This window comes from Halichoerus grypus, chromosome 1 (assembly GCF_964656455.1).
Source record: "Halichoerus grypus chromosome 1, mHalGry1.hap1.1, whole genome shotgun sequence".
Classification (NCBI taxonomy): Eukaryota; Metazoa; Chordata; class Mammalia; order Carnivora; family Phocidae; genus Halichoerus; species Halichoerus grypus.
In genome coordinates, this window is record NC_135712.1 from 141,761,350 (window position 1) to 141,781,564 (window position 20,215).

The 20,215-nt window shown below is 34.8% G+C and overlaps 1 protein-coding gene across 21 annotated transcripts in view; it reads left to right on the forward strand.

Annotated features, from left to right (window-relative positions):
• RBMS3 (RNA binding motif single stranded interacting protein 3) overlaps positions 1 to 20,215 on the forward strand; it is a 1,332,425-nt gene that overhangs the window by 1,222,128 nt on the left and 90,082 nt on the right. For 10 of the 21 annotated variants that reach the window (XM_078072638.1, XM_078072646.1, XM_078072641.1 and 7 more), the window contains 2 exons: positions 12 to 108; positions 2,348 to 2,398. In XM_078072638.1, coding sequence (XP_077928764.1) covers positions 12 to 108; positions 2,348 to 2,398 — 148 coding nt within the window. Of the gene's footprint in view, positions 1 to 11; positions 109 to 2,347; positions 2,399 to 8,412; positions 8,506 to 20,215 lie in introns of all 21 variants that reach the window. The other 11 variants (XM_078072625.1, XM_078072633.1, XM_078072632.1 and 8 more) reach the window with 2 other exon arrangements.

Sequence of the window (20,215 nt, forward strand, 5' to 3'; positions counted from 1 at the left end):
TCTGTTTGCAGATTTTATTCTTCACCGTACAGTATTGCAACCAACCGCATGATTCCACAGACATCTATCACGCCATTCATTGCTGCTTCCCCTGTCTCCACATACCAGGTATGTCCGATTTACCTGCACCTGAGGAGAGGTCTTTCTGGCCAATGATAGACTATCTCGAGGCAAAAGGGACACAGTAGAATATTTTTTAATTATCCTCAAACACATCAGTCACATCTTCATGTAATAATACTCAAGTTTTAGCCCACACTGTGAAGGGCTTGTTTGCATCTATTTGACTGAGTACTAAAGTCCACTGTGTTCTTCATTCTTCCGGCTGAGTTTTTATGATTATGCTCCTTTCCAGCCAACATTAATTAGTGCAGCCTTCTTGCCACTGAGAACCTACTTTGGTGGTTGTCGGTTATTTGGGTTGTCACGTTCCCTGTTGTGTCTTCTCTACAAGCACACGTCGGGCATTCCCCTCACTCACTCCAGGATATTTTATCATTGTCTTCTCATTTTGTCACAGTTTTCCTGTGTGTCCATGTATGTTTACATGGACAGATGTTAAATCATTTTCCCCAAGAAATAGGGAGGACTCTCAAAGTGGTAAAACGTTATTCCTGCTTCCTGCTCTTACTTCATTCTCAGTCCCGAAGAGGTCAAAAGAGACCTCACGGGTTTCCACATGTCGAAAAACAAAAAAAGCCAAGACTCAATGTGTGTCCTAAAGCAGGTGTTGTAGCCAGTCAATTCTAAGTACACAGGTGGATTAAAATAGTCATACTTCTCCCTCAAAAAATACTCCTTGTCTTATGCCTTTGAGTTATCGAATGTGCTATTACTCCCTGCTCCTCTTTACCTCATATTGTTCTTCAGACAATTCTTCTAATTCTAATTAGACAGTGCCTATAGATGCTACATATAGAGGGTGCCTAGTGTCACTTTTCCCAACTTTGGAGAGAGAAAGAGTGAGAGAGAGTGTACGTGCGTGCATGCATGTGTTTCTCTGTATTTTGCAGATGGTGGGGGTGGATGTTTTACGATGGGTAAAACTGTAATGTCACTAATTGCTACTAATTCAGTGAAGTTTCACCTTATTCAACCATTACATAATTCATTTCAGGATGTCCCAGCTGTCAGAGGATCAAACTTGAGACTATATACATTTTTCCTTAAATGATTCCCCCTGAAGCAGATCATTTTCATTCTTTTTCTGCACTTAGGTTCTTGATACATGTCGGTGGGTGAACTGAATAGACTTTCATGTGGATTGCATTTGAGGGTCTCAGAATGGATGATTTGTTAATTGCCTTTCCTTGGGACCCATGAGGCTACGTGCAGGTGCTGTTCCGTTTTCGTTCTTGCTGCAGGCCTGCCTGGTTGTAACGTGTGTTTTTGTGTTTTTTTGGTATGTGTGTGTTTTTTTTACGCATTTTTAAAAAAATCCAGGCCTATGTTTCAGCCAAGACCACCCAATGAGCCCCAGTGTAGAGCACTTTGGTGACATGAATAAAATATCCACAGAAAAGTGATTTCACTTGGGAGGGCTCATAAGTGGAACTTAACTCTAGCTCCTTTTTTTCAAAAAAGGAATCAGAGCAATTTCCTCTGTTGTTGATTCTCGCCTTTCACCACTTTCTTTTTTAACCTAAAGTGCATTGGCGATTTTGTTAGTATGAGCGTATTCAAAACAAAGTGTTCAGGGTTCTCTGTGTGACAATCAGCCCTTACAAGCTGACTTTCTCATTTGGCTGACAAGGCACATTTCTGAACAGTTGGTTGGCCCAAATTCTCATTTTTATTTGCCATACCGATTACCATGAAAGAAAAAAAATCACAAACTTGCTTGAGTTTAACCCAAATCATTCCCCCAAATTTCTGATTGATCTCTTTACTTCTTCCCCCAACTTTGGCCACTTGGACTTATTTCCAAGATGGGATCACTTGAGAATTTGAAATTAGAACCAATGACAGAAAAAGAGGAAGCCTTAGCTGTCAACTCTTCGTTACTTACTTCTACCCTGGGAGTTGACCTCTAACTAGCAGGTCCCTGAGGCTTCCTAAGACTCTAGCCTCTGGCACCAACCTCAAATTATGCTCCAAGGCCCAGCCTGGTCCATGTGGGCACTGCAGCCAGCACCGGTGAAGTAGGAATTTGCTTACATTTTACCATGTTTTGGGGACCAAATTAACCAGGTCCAAGAATTTCCTTTCTATCCTTAGTTCTGAGCACTAATTAGCTATAAAGTCAGATGGACTCCACTTTCTTATGACCTAGTGTGACTCCACTGAACGCAAGAACCAAGTTCTCTCTGTGATTGCTTTGTGCTAATAAATGCTGTTTGATGCATAGGTCCAGAGTACTTCATGGATGCCTCATCCGCCATACGTTATGCAACCAACAGTAAGTGTTCTCAGTCACCTGAGGCTAAATATTTCTATTATCCAAGTGCAAGCTTTTGTAATGCATAGAAGCTTTGGGGTAAAGCTTTTGTTATATTCCATACCTCTTTCAGGCAGCCATATTTTCCAGATGAAAAGCTGTTCCTGAAATTCTACAAAAGCATGTACAATAGATAGGTGGTAGAGTTAGAGAGAAAGAGAGAGAGGTGAAAGAAAGAGAAAGAGAGAGATGAGAGAGAGAGAGATGAGACAGAGAGAGAACAAACTTTGGAGGAAATAGCAGTCAACCTCCTAAGCTGATGTCTACCATTTGTTATGAATGGGAAATTTCTACTTCATGCAGGAATTCTGAACTCTGGACAGTTAAATCCACTTATAGGGAGAAAGTCTATTTTACTTCTCCTGTAATGCTTATTCTCTTTGGATGCAGTTGGATGTGCTTTGGGGCAATTTTTAGTATCATGCCCAAGCGTTGACTCAAAGCAATATATTTGAAACATGAAGATAGTTGTGTACTAATAGATGAAGATATATATAGATAGAAAGCAAGGTTGCTAGATACTTTTTTTTTAGGTTAAATAACTAGAGCCATTCTCTTTTTTTCTTTAGTGGAAAATCTCTTCTAAAAATATTCAAACTCTATTTTCTACTTGCTATATTTCCCATTTTGTGGCACAATATTATTTAAATCCCAAGGGAAAATATTACATATTTCATTAGAATCTAGACTGAAGGCTAATGATTCCATTTATCTTTGTCTAGGTTTTCCAGGTTTTCTAGCTCTGTAGAAGTATAAGATCGAGTGATTTCAATAGCAATATATATTCGTGAGAATGGGAAGCAGGGGGGTAGAGAACTAGACAGAAAGTCATGTGACGAGGTCTGTGGACTACTCTCCTGAGCATGCTCACATCTGTGCCTTTGTTTCCTTTTCTGTCGCTATATTAATGGGGCTATTGGAAGGATCAAATGAGAGCATATGTGAAAACAGTTTTTAAAGTATGACATGCTATACATTATTATTGACATTATCCTTCTTACTATAGAATGTATTAGTTGTACAAGGAAAAAGGAATGCTACATTTTAACCCATTTAAAAGCTAGATATCAATAAGTTAGCACACATTAAAGACCAGGGAACTAAATTCAGAGGCATCCATTTCTTGGAGTCAAAGGATCATAACACCTGGTTTTCATATTTGAGCTTTGTCCATTTTTTTTTTAAAAGAAGGAACATTCCGCATTGCTCTTAATGTTTAGATTGTTTTTTATTTAAAGAATGAAATATATATAGCTTAGAACACAGAACTTTAGACCATATTTTTCAAATTCCTCTATTTACTCTTATTTACACACTTCGGGGGCTTCCTGAGTTCCTGTGGTCTATGTTCTGTAAATCATATCAACATACAATGAATCCAGGCTACACTTTCATATCCAGGTCATGAGATAAAATACAATATACACTGCCAAGCCAATATATAGCACAGACTGAGCCGACACAGGGAAAGAGAAGTTCGGCCAAGTTCTAAAGTGGAGACTTTCTAGAAGGGAAAAAATACCTTATAAAAAATAATATCTTCATATCCAGGGCACTAATGATAGCTTAGTCGTCACACCGAGGTGACAGATCATCTCATCGTGGCCAAAGGGAATGCACATCTGCAAAAATCCAAATATTTTCCCAGATGTCAAAATATGTAAGATTCTACCAGTACTTCTAAAACTGTGAGCAGAAGGGAAGATGTTTATATGTGTCTTTACTTCAACTGTCACTCAGGACATTAGCAAAATTTTTCTTCCTCTCCTCCTCTACCCCAGCATGGCTTCAGCCCCATTTTTGGATGTATTATTTCTCATACATCTTTCTCCAGCAATAGCTCTGTGCGTGTGTGTGTATGTGTGTGTGTGTGTGTGTGTGTGTGTGTTAATTTATCCCCTTGGATATTCCTTGCTATGGCTACTGCTCACTGATATCTTATCACTCACTTCCTGTGACTAGACAGTGCATCATGTTTGAGTTTAGGTTACTCGGTTTAAAATACAATATTTGTGGCTGGGGCAGATTCCTGGAAAAAGGAATGCCTGGGCCACCCACCACTTTGTTGTCTTTAACATGGAATAATTGGCTAAACAGTGTCATGGAAACAGAGTTTGTGCCATCAATCTTTTCCCTGAAACAGTCTTGCTAGTTGTCTATATTGCATAAATAACCTTACCCAACCAGTCTTAATTTCATCATCAAAATGGGAGTTAAATTAATCGCTGTATGATTAAAATACAAAATAAATAATAAATGATAAAATACAAAAATACTTAAGCAATCTAAGACAGATAAAACAAATACCTGGATCTGAGAAGAATGAATGAATGACGTGATGATTAATGGCATGAGTCATTGGTTAGGCTCTTTGAGACAGGAAACCTTTCTGTTATGCAACTCTGGGCAATTAAACTTTCTGAGTCACAGTTTCCTCATCTGTAATATACACATACTAATGCCTAAATAATTATGCACTTTCTTCATTAAAGGAAATAAGGTATTAAATCTCCTAAAATTGAGCCTGGCAAATAGCAAACACTCAGCAAATTACTATTATTATTACTTAGTTATATGAGTACACCGAACATTATACTTGAGATTAGCCCAATTATATAACATGAGAGTTGGTATAGAAGAAAGTTGAGAATAAGCAATAATCACCTCTTTCTACCCCATCTGTACTATTTATTTAACTTACTTTGCTAATGAGTTTTTGGAGATAGCCCTATGGCTATAAATAAGACAAATTGCTTAGACTGGTACATTTTTCATTTACTTACTAAACCATTCAATACCTAAGCCAGGAAAAAAAGGCCTATTGGGTACCTCCTTTATGTTAGTAATTGGAACCTACTTTACAAATAAATTCAAGGTGTACACTATCTACATATCTCGAATACATTGCCCATAATTCTGATTTGCTTACAACTGTTCTCCTCTCTCATGTTTTCTCTCCCGCCATTTTGAGAAAATCTCATGTATAAGCTCGAAGTGTAAACATGTTTCTTCCCCATCACTGTGAATGCACACTGACTCCTACACTGGAGCCAGAAGCCCTTCAGGTTTTCTTTCAGGCCTGACTCAAAGGACTCCAAGATTTCAACCGGGCTTGTATCCAAAGAGACTTCAGGAAAGTCTTAAAGTAGAACACTCTGCCTCTGGTCTTTACCAGGGTAGATGAATGGTTAAAATGGGGGTGGGGGGAGGAGACAGGTAAGGATTAGCAAGAGAGAAATGAAATGATGGGAAGAAGGAAAAGAAGTAGGCAAGGGACGAGAGAACAGAAATAGTAAGCCTAAAGTTGAAGTGTGCCATTTAAGTTTGTTTCTTTAGAGATTTAATTTTGAGTTGTGTTGTATTATACTTTGTAGATTTAGAAAAAGATTCTGAGAGGCTTTTCACTTTTTTTTTTTTTTTTTAATAGAGGGAGAGAGGGTTGTGAGGGGGAGAGGGAGAGAGAGAGAATCTTAAGCAGGCTACACACCCAGTACGGAGCCCCACACGACACTCCATCTCACCACCCCGAGATCATGACCTGAGCCGAAATCAAGAGTCCCACACTTAACCGACTGAGGCTTTTCACTATTAAGGAAGAGGGGATAAATTCTCCTTGACTGCGTTATAACTATCATCCTGGTATTTGTGCAAGAAAACAGTTCTCTGTCAGTTAGTGGACTCTGGGACCTTATCAGGTCCCCTGGAAAGTTGTCAAATCCCGCTTAGGACAGTAAGAACATTTCTGTTCACACTTTGTCACTGTTCCCCTGAACAGACACTGAGGAGAGAGAACTGTTAGATGACTTTAGGAACTCACTTTTTGCTGTGAGGAAGCAAAAATGCTGACTTTTGTCAGTGCAATCGGTTATTCATTGCACCTTCTCAATGCAGACTTCTGTACTGTACTTTGAAATTCCCCATCACACTGACAGAATTTTAATAGATGATGGATTGCACCAAATATCTACTCTGCATAGCATCATGTTACATTGGGATCTTATATGAATGCACAATTGAAATTCTTGTGTTGCAATACATTGGATATTTTGTTAAATCTGTGCTGACAAGGCGAAAAGATGATAGTTCCCAAGAAGAAGCATAGTCCTATTCCCTTAAATTATATTTAGCCTCATTTGAATCATAAATCTTCTGTTCTTCATATGGTTAGCATTATATTATCTCAAGGAGAAAGGTCAGCTTTCATTTTTACTTAATTACAAATCAGTTATCTAATTACAGTAGTCTAAGAAATGCAAGATGCCCTATTGAATCATTGGATGGTTTGTTGCCATGCATGGTTAAATTACGACTTTTATGATTAATAAACTTTAAGTTTATAGCTAAAGAGTAAATATAAACTCCCCCTCTACAACAAGGCTGTTCAGGAAAGCTCCAGAACATTTGATTTGGTCATTCCTTATCAGGAAACAGACAAGGCCTAGAGGCTTAGTTTTAGAGGTTGTATCCTACAAATTTATAGGTGTGTTTTCTGTAAAAGCCCATCACCTAATGTGGAAAGAATATTGAAATCATTTGAATTCTGGTCAGAAAGCAAGGTTTTTCAGATATTATCCTTTTACTTCAACGCTTGAGCTGAGCAAAAATCCTTAAATCTCATAGTTTCATTAGCAAAGTAATAAAGTCAAAATGCTTTGGCTATCAAAGGAGTTGACTTGGTAAATATATATCTACAGGCCAAATCTTTTTTTAACTACATAGCAAAAACAAAACGACAGTGACTCTAACCTATTTATACTATTTCTACTGGAAGATAATTCAAATGAATGAGAATAACCTTAGGAGAAGCATCTTCTTTAGAGCATCACCTCCTTTTAAATATACTGCTGGGGTAAAGTGAATGTGAACAAAACCATTTCCACAGAAAGCCTCTTAGACCTTGACTACTGTAAAAAAAAAAAAAAAAAAAAAAAGGTAGTGCTGGCTTTCCATTGTTAAATATAACTTCAAAGTTCTACAATAAGTTTTCAATAGTAATCTAAAAAAACCCCATTAAACAATGAAACTCAAGGCTCATAATTCATAAGTGCATAGAGCATAAAGGACTTTCCACTTAGGACCCCTTCACTTACCAATTCTACTCTCCAGAAATAAACCTAGTAAATAAATTTTTATGTCACATCCAGTCAATTTTTTATGCATACGGAAGTCTGTATGTACTTGTGTGTAAACGTATATGTATTTTTAACATCTATTACAAGATTGCTCTACAAATACTGTATTGCTGCTTGCCTTACTTTTTCCCAATAATAGAATGTATTGGATGTCATTTCATGAATCACATATAGATCTAAGTCATTTTTTTTAACACTTCACAATATGCCATTATATAAATGCACCAAAAGGCATTTAACAAATTTCCTAGTCACAGTTCTTTAAGCTGCTTCTAGTACTTGCTCATAAACTCAAGACTGTAATATTGAGCACTTGTGAGAAAATATCTGTAGGATAAATTGCTGGTACAAAAAGTATATCAAATTGCACTTCAAGTGAGAGTGTCTATTTCTCCATGGCCTCAATTAACACTGGGCATTCTCAAGTTTCAAATATTTTGTTAATGTGATAAATAGTGAACAGTATTTTGCTGATGTTTTACTATTATTTCTCTGAGTCCTAGACGAGTTGAGTTGCTTTTCATGTTTATTGGCTAATTTTTTCCCCCCTCGGAGCTCCAAGTTCATGTGTTTTGCTCATTTCTCTTTTGGGGTGTTGATCTCCTATTTTTTTAAAAGCTGTTATAGCAATTAGTTAACATTGTTATAGACAATTTAGATGTTTTCTGTTTCCTTTTAATTTAATGTTTTGGTGTTCATCATGCAGGACTTTAGTATTTAGTATTATGTGTTTAGTATTTACCAGTTTTTCCCTTTAGAGCAAGGATCACCGAACTTTTTCTGTAAAGATCCAAGCATAAATATTGTCAGTTTTGTGAGCCGTATGGTCTCTCTCACACCTAGGCAGTGCTGTGGTTGGAGAGTGAAAGCAGCCATAGACAGTCCATAAATGACTTGGCATGGCGGAGTTTCAAGAAACTTTATTTCCAGAAACAGGTGAGGGCCACATTTGGTTTATAGGCTGTGTTTTGGCATCCCCTGCTTTAGAGCATCTGGACTCCCGTGTGAAATACCTTATTAAATATAAGATTTAAAACACTATAGGTTAAAAATAAATGATAAAACACCCTATGTCTTTGTTTACTGTTTTTTGTTGTTACTTTGGTGTTTTTGAGTTTAATACCTTTTTTTTTTTTTTTTTTTAAAGATTTATTTATTTATTTATTTGAGAGAGAATGAGAGACAGAGAGCATGAGAGGGAGGAGGGTCAGCGGGAGAAGCAGACTCCCCGCTGAGCAGGGAGCCGGATGCGGGACTCGATCCAGGGACTCCAGGATCATGACCTGAGCCGAAGGCAGTCGCTCAACCAACTGAGCCACCCAGGCGCCCACCTTTTTTTTTTTAAATATTTTTTTTTTAAGATTTTATTTATTTATTATTTGAGAGAGAGAGAATGAGAGACAGAGAGCATGAGAGGGAAGAGAGTCAGAGGGAGAAGCAGACTCCCCGCCGAGCAGGGAGCCCGATGCGGGACTCGATCCCGGGACTCCAGGATCATGACCTGAGCCGAAGGCAGTCGCTTAACCAACTGAGCCACCCAGGCGCCCAATACCTTTTTTTAAATTGAGATATAATTGACATAAAACATTGTATCACCATAGGTTTTATTATTGTGTTTATAGTAAGTTTTATTTTCAAGTTTTGTTACTTTTGGAGTTTATTTTGCAATATGGTATGAGATTATGGTCCAAGTTTTTTCCCCAAATGGGCAACCAGTTGTCATAACAACTTCTGCCGTATAAATGATCTATATTTTCTCCACTGATGTAAAATTTTATTTCAATTTTAATCATACAATAACTCTCTTTATATCTGGTATATTTCTGGAATCAATTCTGTTCTGTTGATCTACTTTTTGACCATTACTCTAGTATTTTAATTATCACTTCATAATCCCATATATATCTGACAGGACTTAATCCCCAACATTATTTTTTGTTGTTGTTTCTCAAGAATTTTTCTAGCTAGTTTTTTGTTTCTCAAGAACTTTTCTAGCTATTTTATATTTCCAAATTAATTTTAGTAGCAGTTTGTCAAGTTAAAAAAGTCCACTTAAATTTTGATAGAGATCACTTTGAATTTATATATTAACTAATGAGAAATATAAAAATATGACATATGTACAATGAATTTTTCTAAAAAGAAAATAAGTCCTTCCATTTACTCAAGATTTTTTTACTTTCTCCCCTAGCTTTATTGAGATAAAATTGACAAATAAAATTGTGAGACACATAAAGTAAGTGTTGTTGTGATTTGATACATATATACATTATGGAAGGACTCTCACCGTCTAGGTAATTAACATATCCATTATCTCACATATTTATCTTGTGTGTGTGCGTGTGTGTGTGTGTGTGTTAGAGAGAAAGCATTTTAGTTCATTCTCTCAGCAAATTTCAATTATATAATATAGTGTTATTACCTATAGTCCTCATGATTTACTTAGATCCTCAGACTTCATTCATCTTATAGCTGGAAGTTTGTACTCTTTTACCAACCTCTCCCTATTTTCCCCAACCTCCCCCCCCCCCCCAATCCCTGGCAAACACTACTTTTCTATTCTGTGTTTCTGAGTTTGGGTTGTTTGATTGATTGATGTATTTATTCCTTTTAGATTTCACATATTAGTGATACCGTGCAATATTTGTCTTTCATTGCCAGGCTTATTTCACTTAGTATGATGCCCTCAAGTTACATCCATGTTGTCACAAATGGCAGGATTTCCTTCCTTCTTATGGATGGATAATATTCCATTGTATGTATATACAACAACTTTACCCCTTCATCCATAGACAGACACTTGGGTTGTTTCCATATCTTGGCTATTGTGATGTTGTGCAATACTGTAATGAACATGGGAGTGCAGATATCTCTTTGGGATCCTGCTTTCATTTCCTTGAATATATACCATAAGTGGGATTCCTGGATCATATGCAGTTCTAATTTTTATTTTTTGAGGAATCTTCATACTGTTTTCCATAATAGCTGCATCAATTTACTTTCCATCAACAGGGCACAAGGGTTTCCTTTCTCTACATTCTCGCTAACACTTGTTATCTCTTGTCTTTTTCATAATAGTCATTCTGACAGGAATGAAGTGATATCTCATTATGTTTTGATTTTCATTTCCCTGATGATTAGAGATGTCGAGCACCTTTTCATGTGCCTGCTGGACATTTGTATTCTTCCATGGAAAAATACCCATTCAGTTGTTCTGCCCATTTTAAAAATCAGATTGTTTGGTTTTTCACTACTGAGGTTGTATGAGTTCTTTACATATTTTGGATATTAACCCCTTATCAGATATATGATTTGTAAATATTTCTCCCCATTCTATAAGTTGCCTTTTCATTTTGTTGATGTTTTCCTTTTTTATGCAGAAGCTTTTTAGTTTGATGGAATCCTACTTATTTATTTTTGCTTTTGTGCCTCTATTTTGGTGTCAAATCCAAAAAGTCATTTCCAAGACCAAGGTCAGGGAGCTTACCCCTTATGTTTTCTTCTAAGAGTTTTACAGTTTCAGGTCTTCTGTTCAAGTCTTAATCTAATTTGGGTTGATTTTTGTGTATGGTATAAGATAGGGATGCAGTTTCATTTTTGTTGCATGTGGCTATCCAGTTTTTGTAACATTATTTATTGAAGACTATTCCCCATTGTATATTCTTGACAACTTTGTTGTAAATTAATTGACCATATAGTGATGGGTTTATTTCTGGGTTCTCTAATCTGTTCTATTGGTCTATGTATCTCTTTTTATGCCAATCCCATACTGTTTTAATTACTATAGCTTTGTAATATAGTTTGAAATAAGGAAGTATATGTCTACAGCTTTATTCTTTTTGGTCAAGATTGCTTTGGCTATTCAGGGTCCTTTGTGTTTCTGTACAAATTTTAGAATTATTCCCTCTATTTCTATAAAAAATGCTGTTGGAATTTTGATAGGGATTGCATTGAATCTGTAGATTGCTTTCAGTAGTATGGGCATTTTAACAATATTAATTCTTCCAATTCATGATCATGGAATAACATGCCATTTATTTGTGTCTTCTTCGATTTATTTCATCCCTGGTTAAATTTACTCCTAGGTGAAATTATTATTTTTGATGAAGTTGTAAATGGAATTGTTTTCTTAATTTCTCTTTCTGATAGTTTGTTGTTAGTGTATAGAAATGCAACTGATTTTTATATATTGATTTTGTATACTGCAACTCTACTGAATTTGTTTATTAGTCCTAAGAGTTTTTGGTAGAGTCTTTAGAGTTTTATATATTCATCAAGCCATTAGCAAATAGAGAGTTTTACATCTTCCTTTCTAATTTGGATGCCTTTTATTTCTTTTTATTGCCTAATTGCTCTAGCTAGGACTTTCAGTACTATGTTGAATAAAAGTGATGAGAGTGAGCATTCTTTTCTTATTCCTGAAAGCTTTTCACTGTTAAGTATAATGTTAGCTGTGGCTTTCTTATATATGGCCTTTATTACGTTGAGGTGCATTTCCTCTAAACCTAGTTTGTTGAGAGGTTTTATCATGGCTGGATAATAAATTTTATCAAATACTTTTTCTGCATTTGTTGAGATGATCATCTGATTTTGATACCTATTTTGTTAATGTGATGTATCACATTGATTAATTTGAAAATGTTGAACCATCCTTGTATTTGCATCTCTAAAATAAATCCCACTTGATCATGGTGTATGATCCTTTTAATATGTTGTTAGATTTGGCTAATACTTTGTTAGGAATTTTTGAATCTGTGTTCATCAAGGATATGGTCTATATTTCCTTTTCTTGTAGTGTCCTTGTCTGCTGTCATATCAGGGTAATACTGGCCTTGTAAAATAAGTTTGGAAGTACTCTTTCATCTTCTCATTTTTGGAAGAGTTTAGGAAAGATTGGTATTAATTCTTCTTTAAATGTGTGGTAGAATTCACTGATGAAGTCATGTGGTCCTGGACTTTTGTTTGTCGGGAGGCTTTTGATTACTGATCCAATCTCCTTACTAGTAAATGGTCATTCAAATTTCTATTTCTTGATGATTCAGTTTTCATAGGTTGAATGTTTCTAGGAATTTATCATTTCTTTTTGGTTGTCCAATTTTTTGTGTGCGTAATTGATCATAGTAGTCTCTTATGATCCTTTGTATTTGTGTGGTATCAATTGTAATCTTTCCCTTTCATTTCTAATTTTGTTTGAATCCTCTCTTTTTTTTTTTTCTTGATTTGTCTAGCTAAAGGTTTGTCTATTTTGCTTATCTGTTCAAAAAACCAGATCTTACTTCTTTGATCTTTTCTGTTGTTTTGTTTCTATTTCATTTATTTCTGCTCTGATTTTCTTGTTACTTTTTTTCCTTCTACAAACTTTGGCCTTTGTTTGTTCTTTTTCTACTTCCTTGTGGTTCAAGGTTAGGTTGTTTATGTGAGCTCTTTCTTTTTTCTTAGTGTAGGCATTTATCTTTATGAACTTCCCTTTTAAATTACTTTTGTTGCATTTCATAAGTTTTGGAATGCTGTATTTCCATTTTCATTGGTCTCAAGATTTTTTTTACTTCTCTTTTAATTTCTTCTTTGACTCATTTTTGTTTAGTAACATACTGTTTAATCAAGAATTATTTTATGTCTTTTGAGTCCCTTAATAGAGAAGTAAATTTTCCTCCATATATGCTCTTTACATTTCTCAAATGTTTTATTTGGCATTTTAATATTTTTGTTATTATTATACTTATGAAAATTTTAATGATATTTTCTTATTGATCACTTTGGTGTATAGAAAAATAATCCATTTTTGCATACTAATATTAGAAATTTAAATTAAAAACATCTTTTAGTTATTCAAAAGCATTGTTGAAACTTAGAACATATGAATGAATGAAATATTCTATTTTATAGAATATCAAAACACCAATTTTCTCTTACCCAGAGATTATTCCAGTTAATATTTAATAATATATCTTTTCAGACCTCTGTCTGTATCAATATTTGTATCTCCTTACTCATCTAATCTATACATGCACATACACACACACACATTTATGTATGTGTTATCTTTCACTAAAAGAGATCACACAATACATGCTATTCTTAAAGTACAATTTTCAGCTAATAATTTACTCTTTCCCATGCCAATGAATTTTTATCTTCCCTAATTAAATTTTCTCAACAATAAAAAAAAATGCCTTTATTAAAACTAGATTACCCGAATAAGGAAACAATTAATGACCACATATTTTATCTGGTTATTGTGTCCTTTAAGTCTCTTTTAATCTAGCAGGTTTTTTATTCTCTTGTGTTTATGGTTAGGTACTTTGCAGAGTGTTCCACCTTTAAGAAGGTTTATCTGCCCCATATATGAAATGATTTTATAGCCAACCATTTTTCTGATTTTTTCTGTTATTTCCAGTAGACAATTTCATTGATTCTCGGGTTTCCGAAGCCATCAAAATAATTTCATTTCCCACCTCATTTCAATTATTTATATTTCACAATCCTTTTTTCACCCAATTGTATTGCAGTATATTCTTTGATTGATTCTTTATCTTAATGAGAATGCCACTATAAAGTGTTTGTTTTTTTAATGTAAATATTGAATTTAATCAAAGTTCTTTTGGGAAAATATTGCTTTTAAAATTATTTTATCAATTTCACTTTATTAATGTATTTGTAATTAATTTTATTTAACTAATTTCAGTAAATATTTCTTAAGGTGGAACCATTCTATAATAAACTCCTTTTGGTCATGATGAAGCCATCTTAGAACCATACTTCTCAATTCTATTTATTAACTTTTATTTATTATTTTGGCATCAGTCTTTATTAATGAAATTATTAAGTGTTATAATATTTTAGGTGTAAATTTTTGTCAGATTTGAATATCAGAATTATAAGGGCTTTATAAAAATAATTTGGAATGATTCTATTACTCTAAATTCTGGAACAATTTTAAGTATCATTATGTATAGCTACTTTTAAAGATTTAAAAGAAGTCAAATGTGAAACTATCTTGGTTTTGGGGAAGAGACATATTTATTCCACCAAACCAATTAAAAAAATAATTTATTACTCCTATCAGAGATGTTCTCAGGAGACTAAAACTATATTGCATTTAGGGCTTATGAACATCATGAATAATCATGAAGTGCTCTATCAGATTGTTACATAGTTGACAGTTTAGTTGCTAAATGATCAAAACAATTGTATTTTGAAATGGCATGGTCTTAATCAAATTGACATTGTTAGTTATTCCATGTTGATGTTTTAGGACATATATATGTTAAATTAAATATTGTGCAAATTAAAAATAATCAGTCACCAATAGTGTAATAAGAAATTTTCAGACATTAGCATGTTGCAGATCAATAACTTGCAATTTTTAAGACTATTTGGAGTTTTTATATGACCCTCATTGTGGTGAAATTTGAGAAATACTTGAATACAGAATGCTCACTTGGCTAAGTTTTTCTTTCACTGGGCCCTAGCTGTACCATTCATTGACTCTGTGTTTTCGGAGATTGAGAACCTTGAATACAATGAGAAAAAAATCAACAAATAGGAACAAATATTCTTTTTTTTTTTTACATTTCTTTAATTTTATTATGTTATGTTAATCACCATACATTACATCATTAGTTTTTGATGTAGTGTTCCATGATTCATTGTTTGTGTATAACACCCAGTGCTCCATTCAGTACGGGCCCTCTTTAATACCCATCACCAGGCTAACCCATACCCCCACCTCCTTCCACTCTAGAACCCTCAGTTTGTTTCTCAGAGTCCATAGTCTCTCATGGTTCGTCTCCCCCTCCGATTCCCCCCCCTTCATTTTTCCTTTCCTACTGTCTTCTTTTTTTTTTTAACATATAATGTAGGAACAAATATTCTTAAGCATTAAACATGTACAGAATATTCTTTTAGGTATTTTTGGAAATGAGGAAGGAGAAGAAGGAAGAATCCACCCTAAAGCATACAATCTAATTGTGGATATGTTTTATATACTTAGGATGATATAATTAAAAATCTGCAGCAGAGTCGTAGAGTAGCTCTATTTTTAACTTCTTGAGGAACCTCCATACTGTTTTCCAGAGTGGCTGTACCAGCTTGCATTCCTACCAACAGTGTAAGAGGGTTCTGGGTGTTATGCATAACTGATGAATCGCTGAACATTATATCAAAACTAATGATGTACTATATGTTGGCTAATTGAATTTAAATTTAAAAAAAATCAGCGGAAAAGGTATTAAGGTTAGCAATTATACAACACTGAAAATGACAGATAAGGACAGGGAGGAACAAAGACATAAATTTAAAGGATGGGTGGTGTTTATGAGGTTAAAGGAAAAGAAAGAGGGCATTTCAGGTGAAAATAACACAAAAATATTGGGGGGTGAGTTTCACGTTATTCCAAAGGGCCAAGAGGCAGATAGCCTGCATTAAGTGAAGGGTTTGTATTAGGGAATAAGGGAAAGATTTGATTGGAAAGGTAAATTGTAGTCTGTTGAAGAACAACTTTTTATTTGTCAGTCTGGCACATTTTGCTACACATTTTTTATTAGTTTTATGGTCCCAGTGCTATTGTCTAGAGTTTAGGTTTACATTGGAGAAAGACTAAATTATGTCACTAAGGTATGTTAAAAAGTCATAATTTCCAGTGAAGTAATAGATGAATCAATCATGAATGGAAAAAATTTTAATTTTTTTGCATTATGAAAATGTCATTATACAAAGCCTCTGTACATCAAATCATTTTCTATCCATAGAAATAATTTTGGAGGTAATGGTCATCTTTCAAGTAGAGCTTCTGAAAGCTTCTTGGAGAGAACATTGCCTGATATCCAATATCCCTGCCTCCTATGCACAGGAGTGACTAGAGTAACCGATGAATCCAGAATCTTTTGAAATCCAAATGTGTGCTTGTGACCTGTCTTTGGCATGTGGTTTTCTATTATTTTACTACAGGCCTTTAAAAGGAAAGAATAGTTTGTGGAATAATGTATTACTTTTTTAGAACTGCAGGCACAGCCTTCTGAACATGAGACTCACACAGCCTCTAAGAGAAGAAGTTTCAATCGTGCATGACCCCAATGTGTCCTTAGATAGGACTTAGAATTTCTTCATCGCCGCATCATCAGGAAACCAGAATTTCCCAGTTCCTTTGTAAGAATACTGACAACATTATATCCTTAATAGCTATTAGCATATTAAATATAATTCAATGGAAACACAATGTTAAGTATCTAATCTGGTGAAGGCTTATTTTCTATGGATTATTTCTAGAGAAAGCAAGCACACAGCTAAAATAAAATCCATGTCAGACTAGATAACAGCAAGTTACCAGGGCAACACAATCATATAGAGATAGGGTAAATCATTTATTTTATAAATGTTGCCAGGGCAACAGAAACTACTTAGGAAATCACTGAAGGATTGAGAATAAGGCCACAAATAGTCTATGAAACTATTTGTTCTTTCATAATACATTGGAATAAAATGTCCATTCATACTTAAAACCTTAGCAGTTACATAAAATATGTAGATATTCATTAAGAAATGGTCATGAATGGGTTCAAATACTGAGAGTACTTTTAAATATCAAAAGATATTATTCATTAGTTCTTGCCTCTCAGAATGTTATTGGGACACTATTTTGCTTTAAAGGTTAACTTTAGCTGGAACCTAAGAAGCTAGTTATTTCTACCCCAGTGCTATGTTTATAATTCAGGATCATGGTTAACAGTGTTGATGAGCTTGGATTTTGTTAGGCAACCAATTGGAATGTGCCAGAGTTGGGGGTGGTAATATATATTGCATATATGTATATGATCTAATCAGGTATACCTTGAAAAAATTACTTTATTTTTGTAACAAATGTCAAAAATTATACAATTTACAGTAATATTTTTCAAAATACTAACACAAATACCAGTAAAGTGCCCTCAAACTTTTTTTCTTCTACTGCTTAAGAGGAGTATTTACCAAAGGTAGGGCTTAAATTTACATTTTACATCCCTGTTTTAATATAATTTTCTTCCCCCTTGATCAAAGTCCTGTCAGATAACCAATATTTGTAATATATTCAGCTATGGGTAGCAATGAAAGTATGTGCAAAGTATAGAAATAGTAAAAAGGAGGGAGTTATTCTTTGTGTCAGGGAGTAGAGAATAAGGACAGCTTCTCAGAGGAGGTAACTCCTGAACTTGGTTTTGAAGAATAAAGGAGTTTTTCAGGCAGACAAGTGTTGGATGTCAGGCAGGATGGGTGTTTTAAGCAAAGCAAATACTAGCTTTCAGCCATTCTTTGGTGTATATATCATGCGTTACATCTGGTGAGCATCTGAGAGGGCAAGGTATAGGTTACCTGGTACCTCTAATGATGCTCCTGTCACAAGCATGGCATCTGTGTGCCCTTCAATAGTATGACACAGAAGGTGTCGCTTAATGATGAACTAGAGCTGTTGCCCACCCCCCCATCCAACATGGCATCTTCTAGAGAACTGCCCACATCTAACATCCAATGTACTCCTTCACAATCTCTCCACTCAGAATTGAATGAAATATTCAGGGCATTTTTTTTCCTCTTTTTTATGTTTTTATTTAAGTTCCACTTAATTATCATATAGTGTAATATTAGTTTCAGGTGTACAATATAGTGATTCAATACCATACATCACCTGGTGCTATTACAAGTACACTCCTGAATCCCCATCACCTATTTCACCCATCCCCCCAACCCACCTCCCCTCTGGTAACCAGCAATTTGTTCTCTAGATTTAAGTCTGTTTCTTGATCGGCCTGTCTCTTTTCACTTTTTTTCCCTTTGCTCATTTGTTTTGATTCTTAAATTCCACATATGAGTGAAATCATATTGTATTTCTCTGACTGACTTATTTCACTTAGCATTATACTCTCTACCTCCATCCATGTTGTTGCAAATGACAAGATTTTATTCTTTTTTTATGGCTGAGCTATATTCCATTGTATATATATTTTTTTCTTTATCCATTCATCAGTGTATGGACTCTTAAGTCTGTTTCCATAATTTGGCTATTGTGGATAATGCTGCTGTAAGCATTAGGGTGCATGTATACCTTTGAATTCACATTTTTGTATTCTTTGGGTAAATACCTAGTAGTTCAATTGCTAGATCATAGGGGAGCTCTATTTTTAACTTTTTGAGGAACATCCATTATATTTTCCAGTGTGGCTGCACCAGTTTGCATTCCCACCAACAATGCAAGAGGGTTTCCCTTTCTCCACATCCTCACCAACACTTGTTCTTTCTTGTGTTGTTGATTTGAGCCGTTCAGACAGGTGTGAGGTGATATCTTATTATACTTTTGATTTGTATTTCCCTGATGATAAGTTATGTTGAGCATCTTTTCATGTGTCTTTTGGCCATCTGTATGTCTTCTTCAGAGAAATGTGTTTTCATGTCTTCTGTCCATTTTTAATTGGAATATTCATTTGGGGGTTGTTGCGTTTTATAAGTTCTTTATATATTTTTGGATACTAACCCTTTATCAGATATGCCATTTGCAAATATCTTCTCCCCTTTGTAGATTGCCTTTTAGTTTTGTTGATTGTTTCCTTCGCTGTGCAGAAGCTTCTTATTTTGATGAAGGCCTGATAGCTTATTTTTGCTTTTGTTTCCCTTGCTTCGGGAGATATATCTAGAAAGAAGTTGCGATGGCCGATGTGAAAGAGGTTACTGTCCGTGTTCTTTTCTAGAATTTTTATGGTTTCAGATCTCACATTTAGGTATTTAATCCATTTTGAATTGATTTTTGTGTTTGGTGTAAGAAAGTGGTCCAGTTTCATTCTTCTGCATTTTGCTGTCCAGTTTTCTCAACACCATTTATTGAAGAGACTGTCTTTTTCCACTGGATATTCTCCCTGCTTTGTCAAAGATTAATTAACCATATAGTTGTGGGTTCATTTCTGGGTTTTTAACAGCACTTGGGTGTCATAAAATAATCATTACAATCGCTGCACTGGGTTGACGTAAGCCCAGTTCTCTGAGCACCCCAGCTGGAAATGGGATCCCCATCCTCCGAGAGCCCCAAGAATGCTTAGTGTCTCATCACTTGACTGTTACCAAATCCTTCATTGTTAATCTATTCAAGCAATAAAGTAAGAGAGCTGACACTTTAAGAAAAAATACCAGAACCCTCTTATATGTCTATGTGACACTTTTTTTTTTTTTTTTTTTTACTGCAATGGAATCACTTTGGAAGGCATTTTCCAACAATATCATCTTAGAAGAGGAAATTTTAAAATTTCCTCTTTAGGAATAACTTTAAGAGATAATTTGTTAATCATACAAAAAACCCCACAAATTAATCAGGTTATATTCACATAAGCAGATAAATAGATGTATGGGTGGATTGATAGATAGAGGAATAGATGATCCATACATAGATAGATAATAGGTATCTTATTCTGGGGCATAGGACTAATTCTTCCTTGCCAACTAGAGTATAATTTTATTGTTTGAAAGTGTATTACATATAATTCACAATATCTCTCCCTTTTTACTTTGTCCCTTGCACAGAATAGGTACTAAATAAATATTTGTCGATAGGCTATTATTCATAGGCTATTTCTGCATTGGCAAACCTTGAGACACAGCAAGCATGCAGGTGCTGTTAGACAAGGAT